The 14,849-nt window shown below is 40.1% G+C and overlaps 1 protein-coding gene across 3 annotated transcripts in view; it reads left to right on the top strand.

Moving 5' to 3' along the window:
- The window catches only part of PDCD1LG2 (programmed cell death 1 ligand 2), a 95,120-nt gene that overhangs the window by 20,775 nt on the left and 59,496 nt on the right, over positions 1–14,849 (top strand). For all 3 annotated transcript variants that reach the window (XM_029203117.1, XM_029203119.1, XM_029203118.1), the window contains exon 3: positions 1,924–2,229. In XM_029203117.1, the coding sequence (XP_029058950.1) occupies positions 1,924–2,229 (306 nt within the window). The remainder of the gene's footprint in view (positions 1–1,923; positions 2,230–14,849) is intronic.

Here is a 14,849-nt window from a genome sequence, read left to right as displayed (position 1 = left end):
TGGGTGCCAGAAAAGATGTTGCAGGAAAGAGAGTGGGGCGCGAGAGGATGGTCACATCCCAAGTCATGTCTGAGTCCCTAGGATGGCCGCCAAGTGTGGGTTCTTGGCTTTGTGCAGGCAAGAATTCAAGAGCAAGACATAGTAAAGTGAAAGAAGGTTTATTCAGGGAGATACATGCTCCACAGACAGAGTGTGGGCCATCTTGGAAGGCAAGAGAGCTTTTATTTTTTGAACAAAACAATCTACCCTTGTGGTAAATGGAAAACCAGTGTCACTGGTACAGGTAAATAGAGGATATGAGCAAAAATAAATGCAATGAAAGTAAAGTGGTGCTGTTAAATTCTACCCAGATAATAATATCTGCCTGAGAGCTTCTTGTTTTATTAAAAGGAAAAATAGGGCTTCCCTGGTGGCACAGTGGTTTAGAATCCACCTGACAAGGCAGGGGACACTGGTTTGAGCCCTGGCCTGGGAAGATCACACATGCTGCGGAGCAACTAAGCCCGTGTGCCACAACTACTGAGCCTGCGCTCTAGAGCCCACGAGCCACAACTACTGAAGCCCACGCACCTAGAGCCCATGCTCTGCAACAAGAGGTGCCACTGCAGTGAGCAGCCCATGCGCCGCATCGAAGAGTAGCACCCGCTCGCCACAACTAGAGAAAGCCCAAGCACAGCAACGAAGACCCAAAGCAGCCAAAAATAAAAAATAAATAAATAAAATAAAATAAAAAGAAAAATAACCATTGTTAGAGACGTGAGAGTCTAGTTGCAAATTATATGTAATTTGAAGGATTGAAATAGAATTGAAGAGGGAATAAATTCCTCTCCGAATAATCCAACTCCCTTTGGGCCTTGATTCTGCTGTATCTAAAATCATTTTGCATACTTCTAGAAGTATGTGCCTCACGTTTTGGGAAATACTGTTTCAAAGACTACAGATTTTGAAGTCAACCATCTGACTAGCTCTGAATTTTAACTTTACTAACTGTACATCCTGGAGCAAACCTCTTTGACCCAGTTTCCTCAACTATAAAACAGTAATGATAATACATGTTTCATGCTTGTATTTTCAGTATTAAATGACATAGGTTTTTTAAAAAACATTTATTTATTTAGCTGTTCCGGGTCTTAGTTGTGGCACTCGGGATCTTCGTTGCTGCATGCGGGATCTTAGTTGAGACATGCAGGGTCGAACCCAGGCCCCCTGCCTTGGGAACGTGGAGTCTTAACCACTGGACCACCAGGGAAGTCCCAATGATATAGTTATAAAGAGCCTAGAACAGTGGCTGGCACATAGTAGGTATACACTAAGTATTAGTTCCATTCTTTCTTTCCTCTTATTGACAGAAAAGACGCTTCTACAGTAGACTTGTATGATGTGATGGTTAAGAGCGCTTGAACTTAACAATACCTGGGTCTGTTCCTGGCTGTGCAATGTTAGGCAAGTTGCTTAACCTTTCTGTGTCTCAGTTTCATTTTCTAAAAAGAAGATAGCTCTACGTCACTGGCTTCCTGGGGGGACTAAAAGAGATCATGTGTTAGCAGAGGCCTAACACCTAGTAAGAACTCAATGGGTGATAGTTATTATTACTATCACTGGTGAGAGGAGGTAGAATTTGGCAGATAATGATGTAATTTGACCCATATGAAGAAAATGAGCCTGGATAATAGGGGGTAGGAAGGCAGTCAGCTGCACAGGTGAGGAGTGTTGAGAGGTGAGAACTACTTCAGAGCAGATCAAGAATTCTACTCTTTCCCAGAATGGATGGGGGCAAAGGAGAGAAAGGAACCTTCACAAATGCCCAGATAATGACAGGTATCTCTTGGGAAACGGGGGTGGGATGGGTCTCCTCAGGTCCCACTCTGTACAGAACTGAAATGTGAAGGCAGACAATCTGAGAATGTCTTATTTTCTGTTCAGCTTTCTTCACAGTGACGGTCCCAAAGGAAATGTACACGGTAGACTACGGTGGCAATGTGACCTTGGAGTGTGATTTTGACACCGGAGGTCATGTGGAACTCGGAGTTTTAAAAGCCAGTTTGCAAAAGGTGGAAAATGATACAACCTTGCTCAGTGAAAGAGCCATTTTGCTAGAGGAGCAGCTGCCCCTGGGGAAGGCCTTGTTCCACATCCCCCAAGTCCAAGTGAGAGATGCAGGGCAGTACCGCTGCCTGATCATCTATGGGATCGCCTGGGACTACAAGTACCTGACTCTGAAAGTCAAAGGTGAGTAGTTTCAGGGACTGGAATACATGGAGGCATCTCTCCAACACAGGACCTGCATTAGCTGCAAGTAACAAGCTCAAACCAAAACTAGGAGGATGGCTATAAAGAGACAGAGATACCTCAGAGAAAACAAAAGCACCTGCTCAGAAATAGTTTTTGATATCTGAGTATAAAGCAGTGGAGGTGAGGGTAAATAGGGGTAAAGGGAATAAAACTGGTCTAGAGAAAGCCAGGAAAATGAGTCCCTGAAAGGTGGGAGAGTACCAAAGATAAGTTTTGCCTAATTCACAGGAACAATACTGACTTGATATTAAACTACTCTTTCAGAGTCCAGAGTTTTTTAAACCATGATTTGCCACTCATTAATAGATTAAAATATCAGTTTAATGAGTAGCAACCAGGTGGGTGTTTTTTACCAATAAAATGAATGGACCGAATGAATAGAATAGAATATATCAGGGCATCACATAGTAGGGATTAGTGTTGTTTTGTGAAACACAAATTATTTCAGAGGGGTGTGTGTGTGTGTGTGTGCGCACACGCATGTGTGTGCATCTTGGCTCGTGGTGTGATAATTTTTTTCTCACTCTGGGTCATAGTCTAAAAAGTTTGGAAAATGCTACTCTAGTCCCAGCCTAATCTATTGCACATGAAACAGCTGAAGTCCAGAGAATTGAAATGGGTAGCTTGAGGGAGCCAGTGAATCAATAGCTGTCCCCATTCCTCTGGGTTTAGGGCTCCCTCCACCACAACACGAGCCAAGAACCTAAATCTGAAGAGAATCTTCAAGTTCTTGTTTGTTCTGGGGAAGGTCATTTGAGGAAAGACATATAACAACTGTAGAATAGATTTGGCTCTGTTCATTGGCTTATGTTTTTCAGCCTTCGCTGACTGGTCTGAGTTAAACGATGTCAGTTTTTCTCTGTCCCCTCCCTATTCCACACATTACACTCAGAGGATATGTTCTGTCTTCTGGAGGGTCTGTGGATTTTGGTCCCTAAAGACCATTGACCTTGACAGCAGTGGGGTGACTTTATGATCTGGTATAAAGAAGGACAAACTAGAATAATTAGACACGAGGTTGAATATTGTTTTCACCTGACCTTGGGCAGGTTATTTCACCTCTCTTAATCTAGCATTTTTCTTATTTGTAAAAGAATAGGAATAGTAGCATCTACCACATAGGATTATTGTAAAAATTAAAAGAGATAATGAACATAAAGAGCTGAGTATGGTGCTTGGCATACGGTGAGTGCCCAGAGGTTTGGACCAAAGACCCTCAATTACTGCAGGGATGGTGCCCTCTTACATCTCAACTAATAGTGAGTCATCAGGAAAGCCCTTAGCTGGATGTAACTGCCTTCTATCTTTATTGTATTTCCTACAAACAGGCATCAACTGGGAGGAACTCCAGGGCATTGAAGTTAGTCTGAGTTCAGTCAACTGGAAGAGAGAGGGCTCTACATCCTCACAATCCCCTAGTGTACTTGGGTATCTGCACCCCTAAATCACTGCCGCATGTTTGTTGATCTCTATTTGAGTGTTATAATGCACCTAGGGTCTTTGGGCAATTTGGTACCAGTCCGCCTCTTTCTTGCTCAGGCTGAGGGATGTCCCTCATCCATGGGAGGGCACTCTGCCTGCTTCCTCATCTAGACCAGGGATGAATCAGGTGAGGAACAGATTTATTCCTCAAACCTTAATTAATTAATTAGTTAATTAATTCCTTAAACCCTTAATGATCTTCCAGCTAGAGTATATGGGATCACAAAGACTTTCTATGAGATGCATAGCATAGGCGGTTTTAGGAAATTAGTTTCTAGATCTTCATCTTCCCCAAGTACTCATTCCCCAAATTGAGTGTGCCTGAGAATATGCCTTCCAGGCAAGGCTCTTGGGGTTCTCCTAAAACGCTTCCTCTTTTATTTTTGCTTTACCCACTTCATAAAAAGCCTCCCTTTCACCCATCATGAATACAGTGCATTGCCCTGAGGTATAAAATCCTCCATAGTGATAAACAAAAGAATGATTGGAAATATTGATACCATACCAAATTGTAATGACTAACAAATCCTTCTGCAAACCAGGAGGTATCAAATTCTCTGTTTTCAACAAAATTGAAGGAGGCCCTAATAGAGTTAACAGCTGATAATAAAAAAATAAAGTAATTTTTTGTCATATAAATCATAAGGCTTTCAAAGAATGAAATGATATTACTATAACCGAACTTCTTCCATTCCCACCTACTTATTCATATGAGCAAGATTCCTTAGCCCTTATAGCTACAAAAAATGAAAAATAGAAATAGAATTGATGCTGAACCTTGTCTCATTCCAACCATAAGTCATATGCATCCTCAGATTCATGAACAGATTGAAAAAGAGAGCCCCATCCATCCCATTAAAAGATACATTTCTAGTAAACTTTTTTATGTTTAATAATTATCAATATTCATAATATTTTATGTTTTGATTTTACATGTACTGATAATAATGGAAATTAGATTTCAATGCAGAAGAAAACTTTGAACACTTAAAGCCTCATGGCCACAAGAAAAAAAATTTAATTTCAATAGCTATACATGTTTTGTTGTTGCAAAGAAACAAAAGGATAATCACCAAAAGAGTGTTCAAACATGTTGCATTAGGATAAAATTCTGCAGAAGTGGAATGGGAACTGATATTTGAGGAATAAAAAGAAACAATGTAAAGTTCTGACCATTAGAGAAGAATTTTTATATGTATTTTTAATTGGATGGTGGAGTGTATGAAAGACACCTTGTTTGATTTCTAGGTGACATTGGATACATTTATAAAGAGTGAAATAATTGCCTTACTAAACATGTGTGTTTATAACAGGCTAAACATCGTATATTTTTCCAATATAGAAACCTATGATATATTCTAAGAATGAACTTAATCAATGTGTGAGAAGGAGCACACTGCATCACGATTGTTTTAGGAGGAATGCAAACAAACAAACAAAAAAAGATTGAAGACCAGCACATAAGGATATTCTACCCAGATGAGGGGTGTCTGAAGGAAGCAGGGGAGATCTGGGACTCCAGTTAGGGTGCGCTTACACAGAACAAGACTAGAGGAAGGATGTGCTTTGTCCTTAAAATGCCTAAGTTTTGGCATACACCTTGAAAATGGGTTTATAGCATTTTCTTTGATGTCTGGGCAACAGTTCATATTAAATATAGTGAAAAGAGAATTGATTTCATAAGGACAGGGAAAAAATTGCTAGGTAGCATGGCTAGAGAGTCTAGAAGAGACAGTAACAGAAGGCTGCAGTTTTTGAAAGGCCAGGTTGCAACCCCAAGGCAATTAGAAATCTGTCGGAAGAAGGCCAGGGAGCACGACTGAAGAAAAGGGTACAGAGGCCCTGAGAAGCCAGGGATTGAGCCCACAGGTTGAGAACTGGCCTGAGCAAGGATCCCAGATAGACACAGAGCAGGTACTAAGAACAGAAGGGCCAAACCAGCCTGAAGGCGTGAGCAGGCTGAGGCTTACAGACGTACTTTAAATCAACAAAAAGGCCCAAGATAGATAGAGTACAACTTCAACAAGTGGAGGAAGGTGGCAGCATAGTCTCCGTTTCCGCAAGAGAAATGGCCTTCACCCTAAAAGGGGAAGTCAGATGGTAGAGGGCATAGGGAGGAGAACAGCCCGAGAGAAGCAACTCGGTAGTGAAATGATGTATGTACATTTAGCCTCTAGGCCCAGAGAAAGCATTTGCTAAAAAAACTTACTAATGGGGCTAAATCTGCTCTCAGTGTCTTTTCTCCCTTGGGGAAACTGAAGGGAATAAGGAAACCCTGAGTTAAGAAAACAATATCCTGAATTTTGAAGGGGAGAAAGCTCCTGGGAATTACAAACTGTTTAACCTGATGTTCCTCCCCAGGCCATTTAACAGACCAATTGAGAGCCATCCTAAAAGATTTCTTTCAGTGACTACTAGAAACCTGTCAAGATCCTCTAAGATTAATGCATGTAAAACTACATTTTTTCACCTTAGTTATGGTCATTATGATGATAAAGCAGATGATACTATGTGCAGTAGTAAAGATAATAAAGCTTATCTTTATTTCAGAAATGCTAGAGTTGCCAGTAACATTTGAATTATAGAGACAACTGGGATAACAGAAACCACTTAAACCAATGGAAATTGAAACCAGAAAATAGTAATTCTTTTGATGGAACAGACTGAGAAGCCAAATGGGGTCTAGGGAGGCAAATCACCAATTAGCGAAAGCAGGAAGCTGCTACCACACTGCTGGGCTGGAGGAACAGGGGGAAGACAGGGTTAATGGGCCCAGGGGTGGAACCCAAGTGGGCCTGTCCAGTGGTATCTGGAGCCAGGGAAGAGCTGTGGCTGCTGCTGGAGAGGCCTTATAGCATAGAGTATGGGGAAGAAACACTCATTCTCCTTCCTCCTGCTAACTCTCACATCTTCCCGAATGCCTGCTGTTGGCTGTCACGAGCCTGGGATACACAGCCTGCAGGAGTCAGCCTTCCCGCCGTATAGAGCAGAAACTGAGGGACTGATCTAAGGGCAAACAGGCCCAGGACCCACACAGCACACACCTTGTGCATAAAGTGATGAAACATGGGATGAATAATAGTGTAGTTGACTGGATCTATAACCGACTGAACAAGTAGTAGTTGTTGACTAAGGGGCAACAAAGGTCTTGGGTCAACCTGGAGACCATCTCCAAGTGATAAGGCGTCTGTTATAGCCAACCTAGCTGGGCAGTAGATCACTCAACGAAATCGATCTTACGACCTTAGGCTGCTTTAAAACCCTGTGTTGGGCCTGAAGTGTACTCAGCACATAGGAAATAATTAGTCACACTACACTTTGTGCTGCTTAGATCATATCTGGAATATAGGTCATGTTACACTGGCAAAAACAAAGTGTATCCAAGGAGTGCTACCTGGAACTGGGGCTGAAAATTATGTCCTGTGAGATATGGTTGAAGGAAGTAGGCATGTTTTACCTAAGAGGTGGAAAGACTATATGGGGTCTTGCCAGTGATCTTCAGATATATGAAGGGTTTTGTCACATGAAAGAGATAATAATAATTGACAGTACTAACTGACTATTTAATAAGTTCTAGGTACCTAACTCATTTAATCATCCTCACACCCCTGTTAAGGATAAGTATTATCGTACCTATTTTACAAATGAGAAAACTGAGGCTTGACAGGTCACATAACCACCACTTGGCTTAAGCCTAGTCAAACCTTTCCGACTCTGAAGCCCATGTTCTTAACTATTATGCTTACCATATGTTGTTTTGCTAAACCAGGCAAGTACCAATGGGTTGAAGCTACCATGAGGCAAAATTTGACTTGGCGTAAGGATGATCCTCCCAATGAAAGTTTAACTTTCTTATTGTCTAATTGTGGCAATGACTGCTTCTGGAAGTAAGAGTTTCCATTCACAGATGTGTTTAACCAAAAGTTAGTTATCTAGCAGGTTACTAATATCAAGAAGAAAAGTATTATTAAAGATAAAAAGGGGCATTTCATAATGATAGAAAAAATCAATTCAACAGGAAGATGTAACAATCCTAAACATGTATGCATCTAACCATATAGCTTCAAAATATATAAAACAAAAATTGACAGACCTAAAAGGAGAAGTAAACAAATCCATAATTATATTTGGAGATTTCAACTCATCTCTGTTATAACTGGTAGAACACACAAAAAAGAAAATAGAAGAGTAGAACAACACAATTAGCCATCTTGATCTAATTGACATATATAAAATTTATACCCAACAACTGCAGAATACACATTGTTTCCAAGTGCATGTGAAACATTCATCAAGATAGTTATCTAGCAAAGCTGCTGGAGAAGATACTTCTCGTTGAGCAGGAAGTTGGACTAATCAAATTTTAAGATCACTTCCACCTCTGAAATTCTAAACTTTACTGATCTTTTCCTAAGAATGTCACCCTCAGTCCAGCTTCCCCACTGTGTATTGCTGATAATGATGTCTTTTCAGCCATTTCCCTAATAAGAAAGAGGCTGTGGAGACATCTTTAATATTACATAAATGTAGGGTGTGTGCTCCTGTCCCTCCCCCAAACCTTACTCATTCTTTTTTAAAAATTTTATTTTTCAAACTGAAGTATAGTTGATTTACAATGTTGTGTTAGTGTGTACAACAAAGTGTTTCAGATATATATATGTGCTCTTTTTCATATTCTTTTCCATTATAGGTTATTACAAGATATTGAATATAGTTCCCTGTGCTATACAGTATATCTTTGTTGTTCATCTGTTTTATATACGGTAGTGTGTATCTGTTAATCCCAGACTCCTAAGTTATCCCTCTCCCCCATTCCCCTTTGGTAACCATAAGTTTGTTTTCTATGTCTATGAGTCTGTTTCTGTTTTGTAAATAAGTTCATTTGTATCACTTTTTTGGATTCCACATATTTGTCTTTCTCTGTCTGACTTACTTCACTTAGTATGATAATCTCTAGGTCCATCCATGTTGCTGCAAATGGTATTATTTCATTCTTTTTAATGGCTGAGTTATATTCCATTGTATGTATGTACCATACAATGGAATCTTCTTTACCAATTCATCTGTCAGTGGACATTTACGTTGCTTCCATGTCTTGGGTATTGTAAATAGTGCTGCTCTGAACATTGGGGTGCATGTATCTTTTCGAATTAGAGTTTTCATCTTTTCTGGATATATGTCCAGGAGTGGGATTGCAGGATCATATGGTAACTCTATTTTTAGTTTTTTAAGGAACCCCCATACTGTCCTCCATAGTGGCTGTACCAAGTTACATTCATGCCAGCAGTGTAGGAGGGTTCCCTTTTCTCCACACCCTCTTCAGCATTTATTATTTACAGACTTTTTGATGATGGCCATTCTGACTGGTGTGAAGTGATAATCTCATTATAGTTTTGATTTGCATTTCTCTAATAATTACCGATGTTGAGTGTATTTTCATGTGCCTGTTGGCCATCTGTATGTCTTCTTTGGAAAAATGTCTATTTAGGTCTTCTGCCCACTTTTTGATTGGGTTGTTTGTTTCTTTGATATTGAGCTCTATGAGCTGTTTGTATATTTTGGAAATCAATCCCTGTCAGTCGCATCGTTTCTCGCCGCTTCTTTTAGTTGAACATCTCTCCCATCTCTTCCCTTATTTATATATCCCAAGTCAAAGCCTCAGCCCAGATCCTGATTCATGGCCCTCCTACCTCTGAAATCACCTACCAACTCAGCAACCAAGACCAGCATCTTGTCCTGAGCCACCTTGCTGGAGCAGGCCAAACCCTCACCTGTAACACACTACTCCTGTGAATTCATTTATTCTACTCTATGCCCCTCCAAAGCCCCAGAGCTTACAGAAATAATCTACAACAGAATAGGATTAAATGATTATAAGAGGACATCAAATGAAGGGACAATAAGTGTAGATAAAATAACATAAAATTAGATAAAGTGAGTACTCAAAATGCATGCTTCGGATACTGATGGATTGCTAGAGATAGACCAAAATTGGCTCCAAGGAGACTAGTGAGTCTAACTACTTCAAGACCTTCAGTAGGCTGCTTCAGAACCTAATTCTTCTTATCTTCTTCTACTTCTGGGTACTTTGAAGTCCCCCTGGGAAACATATCTCTCTTCCCGTGTATGTTGCTTCATCCCTAGACTTTTGTGATTACATAGAGAATCATCCTCTTGTGATGATCCCAGTGCAGAATTCAGAATACTGTACCCATGAAGGACATGAGTTCAAAGCTCCCCAACCACCCCATATTCCAGCTGTTTCCTTATTTATTACTGGAATATGAAATTTTCCTACCTCCTAAGGTCCTTGGGTGGTTTAAGCAAGATAAGGTTTATTAAGAAGATGGAGTCAATAGTTAGAGCTACTCACCCCTGCTCCTCTTTAAGATCTTGACTAAGTGAGCTATACCCAGAGGAATCAGTAGCCAAATGGAAATGAACTCCATTTTTTTAAATTAACAACTGGATGAGCACATAATCTTTCCCTTTCCCCTCTCCCCACTTTGGAGATTCTCTGATAATTTGCACTGGAGAACATGACTCAGAATAGAGAATTCTTGTTTCTTGCTCCCTTGTCTTAAACTGAGTCCAGGTTTGCACATCAGTCCCTGAAGTTATCCATCCAAACTCATAGATAAGAAAATCTTCCCCACCCACCCAGTCACAAGCAGAAGCTGGAATACTGTGGGTGGGGGAAGATGTGAGAGATTTTTGAGGCAGGCAGGCCAGCAGGCCAGGGCAACTACTCTTAATGACATGGAAGGAACTTCAGGAGAAGGCCACAGGTTATAAGCAGCACTTCAAGACACAGTCACCTTGCTCTCCAGTGACCCGTGACTCAGTGAGTGACTTTGGCTATAACTAATCAAATTAGCAACTCATAACACAGAGATGCACAAGGGAGGTTCTCAAAAAGCAAAAATTGTGGAGAGGGAAATGAATCTTCCTTTCACCTCCACAGAATGTAAAAACACAGGGCATGAACTCAGCACCTAGAAAACACTTAGTAAATCATACATATTTGATATTTTCCACATGGCTGTTAGCATTATTTTAATATAAAATCACTTTTCACAGTTTGTGCTCATTTATACTCCTCCCAAAAATTTAACAGAAAAATGTTTCATCATATCTGTGCCATATATACATCTTTACTTCAAAGATTGTATTGAAATTCTTTCTTAAAGAAGTATTTCCTACCTGATGAGAGCTAGTGCTTACTCCCTCTTCCTTTCACCAAAAATCAGCAGGTTACTTTTTACACTCCCTGGTATCTGCGTACGTGGTTAATATTTATTTTTAGCTATCATCTAAGATAACTGGAAAATTTGCCCTTGTGTCTTCCTGGTGCTCTCAATGTCACTTGTGTCTATTTTAGATCTCAGTTTTCTAGAGGACGGGGAGACATATCTGATCAATTCATTCAGCATCCACTGCACAGAAGGGTGTGTGTGTGTGTGTGTGTGTGTGTGTGTGTGTGTTAGGGAGAAGTATAAATATACTCAGTTCTTGACTATTTATAGGCAGAATCTAAGTCTTTAAAAATAATAATAGCATTTATCAAGTGCTTTCTGTGTTCCTGCCCTTTTCTGAGCACTTACATGTATTAACTCATTCATCTTCAAAGTGTTGCCAGAGGTGTTCCAGGTCTTTGCTCAAAAGCCATCAACCCCCATCTTTAGCAGGAATGAACATAAATCTTTAAGTTAAAGTGTCCAGAGATAAGAAAGGAAGCTACAAACAAAAACAAAAAAACCAAACCCAGAGGACCTTAGAGATGGTGGAGGAGTAACATGTGAAGATCACCTTCCCCCCCAAAATATATCTAAAATACATCTACATGTGGAACAACTCCTACAGAACACCTACTGAACGCTGGCAGAAGACCTCAGACTTGCCAAAAGGCAAGAAACTCCCCATGTAACTGGCCGTGTGGCTGACAGGGTCTTGGTGCTCCTGCCGGCTGTTAGGCTAGAACCTCTGAGGTGGGAGAGCCGAGTTCAGGACATGGGACCACCAGAGACCTCCCAGCCCCATGTAATATCAATCAGCGAGAGCTTTCCCAGAGATCTCCATCTCAATGCTAAGACCCAGCTCCACTCAACGACCAGCAAGCTCCAGTGCTGGACACCACAAGCCAAACAACTAGCAAGACAGGGACACAACCCCACCCATTAGCAGAGAGGCTGCCTAAAATCATAATAAGTTCACAGACACCCCAAAACACACCACCAGATGTGGTCCTGCCCACCAGAAAGACAAGATCCAGCCTCATCCACCAGAACACAGGCACTAGTCCCCTCCACCGGGAAGCCTACACAATCCACTGAACCAACCTTACCCACTGGGGGCAGACACCAAAAACAACAGGAACTATGAACTTGCAGCCTGCGAAAAGGAGACCCCAAACACAGTAAGTTAAGCAACATGAGAAGACAGAGAAATATGCAGCAGATGAAGGAGCAAGGTAAAAGCCCACCTGACCAAACAAATGAAGAGGAAATAGGCAGTTTACCGGAAAAAGAATTCAGAGGAATGATAGTAAAGATGATCCAAAATCTTGGAAATAGAATGGAGAAAATAAAATAAACATTTAACAAGGACCTAGAAGAACTAAAGAGTAGACAAACAATGATAAACAGCACAATAAATGAAATTAAAAACTCTCTAGAGGGACTTCCCTGGTGACGCAGTGGCCGAGACTCCATGCTCCCAATGCAGGGTGCCTGCGTTCGAGCCCTGGTCAGGGAACTAGATCCCACATGCTACAACTAAGAGTTCTAAGAGTTCTCATGCCACAACTAAGGAGCCTGCCTGCTGCAACTGGGACCTGGTGCAACCAAATAAATAAATATATTTTTAAAAAAAACTCTCTAGAAGGAATCAAAAGCAGAATAACTGAGGCAGAAGAATGGATAAGTGACCTGGAAGATAGAAGAGTGGAAATAACTACTGCAGAGCAAAATAAAGAAAAAGGAATGAAAAGAATTGAGGACAGTCTCAGAGACATCTGGGACAACAGTAAACGCACCAACATTCAAATTATAGGGATCCCAGGAGAAGAGGAATAAAAGAAAGGGTCTGAGAAAATATGTGAAGAGATTACAGTTGAAAACTTCCCTAACATGGGAGGGGAAATAGTCAGTCAAGTCCAGGAAGTTCAGAGAGTCCCATACAGGATAAATCCAAGGAGAAACACGCCAAGACACATATTACTCAAACTGTCAAAAATTAAATACAAAGAAAAAATATTGAAAGTAGCAAGGGAAAAGCAACAAATAACATCCAAGGGAATCCCCGTAAGATTAAGAGCTGATCTTTCAGCAGAAACTCTGCAAGCCTGAAGGGAGTGGCAGGACATATTTAAAGTCATGAAAAGAAAAAACCTACAACCAAGATTACTCTACCCAGCAAGGATCTCATTCAAATTCGACGGAGAAATTAAAACCTTTACAGACAAGCAAAAGCTAAGAAAATTCAGCACCACCAAACCTGCTTTACAACAAATGCTAAAGGAACTTCTCTAGGCAGGAAACACAAGAGAAGGAAAAGACCTACAATAACAAACCCAAAACAATTAAGAAAATGGTAATAGGAACATACATATTGATAACTACCTTAAATATAAATGGATTAAATGCACCAACCAAAAGACATAGACTGGCTGAATGGTTACAAAAACAAGACCCGTATATATGCTGTCTACAAGAGACCCACTTCAGACCTAGGTACACATACAGACTGAAAGTGAGGGGATGGAAAAAGATATTCCATGAAAGTGGAAATCAAAAGAAAGCTGGAGTAGCAATTCTCCTATCAGACAAAAGAGACTTTAAAATAAAGACTATTACAAGAGACAAAGAAGGACACTAGAGAATTATCAAGGGATCAATCCAGGAAGAAGATATAACAATTGTAAATATTTATGCACCCAACATAGGAGCACCTCAGTACATAAGGCAAATACTAACAGCCATAAAAGGGGAAATCGACAGTAACACATTCATAGTAGGGGACGTTAACACCCCACTTTCACCCATGGACAGATCATCCAAAATGGAAATAAATAAGGAAACACAAGCTTTAAATGATACATTAAACAAGACGGACTTAATAGATATTTATAGGACATTCCATCCAAAAACAACAGAATACACTATCTTCTCAAGTGCTCCTGGAACAGTCTCCAGGATAGATCATATCTTGAGTCACAAATGAAGCCTCGGTACATTTAAGAAAATTGAAATCGTATCAAGTATCTTTTCTGACCACAGTGCTATGAGACTAGATATCAATTACAGGAAAAAATCTGTAAAAAATACAAACACATGGAGGCTAAACAATACACTAGTAAATAACCAAGAGATCACTGAAGAAATCAAAGAGGAAATCAAAAAATACCTAGAAACAAATGACAATGAAAACACGACGACCCAAAACCTGGGATGCAGCAAAAACAGTTCTAAGAGGGAAGTTTATAGCAATACAATCCTACCTCAAGAAACAAGAAACATCTCAAATAAACAACCTAACCTTACACCTAAAGCAATTAGAGAAAAAAGAACAAAAAACCTCAAAGTTAGCAGAAGGAAAGAAATCATAAAGATCAGATCAGAAATAAATGAAAAAGAAATGATGAAAATGATAGCAAAAATCAATAAAACTAAAAGGTAGTTCTTTGACAAGATAAACAAAGTTGATAAACCATTAGCCAGACTCATCAAGAAAAAAAGGGAGAAGACTCAAATCAACAGAATTAGAAATGAAAAAGGAGAAGTAACAACTGACACTGCAGAAATACAAAGGATCATGAGAGATTACTACAAGCAACTCTATGCCAATAAAATGGACAACCTGGAGAAATGAACAAATTCTTGGAAAAGCACAACCTTCCGAGACTGAATCAGGAAGAAATAGAAAATATAAACAGACCCATCACAAGCACTGCAATTGAAACTGTGATTAAAAATCATCCAACAAACAAAAGCCCAGGACCAGACAGCTTCACAGGCGAATTCTATCAAACATTTAGAGAAGAGCTAACACCTATCCTTCTCAAACTCTTCCAAACT

The sequence above is a fragment of the Monodon monoceros genome, unplaced genomic scaffold (genome assembly GCF_005190385.1).
Source record: "Monodon monoceros isolate NGI ecotype Baffin Bay Population unplaced genomic scaffold, NGI_Narwhal_1 Super_Scaffold_5, whole genome shotgun sequence".
Lineage (NCBI taxonomy): Eukaryota > Metazoa > Chordata > Mammalia > Artiodactyla > Monodontidae > Monodon > Monodon monoceros.
This window is presented reverse-complemented; position numbering and strand designations above follow the sequence as displayed.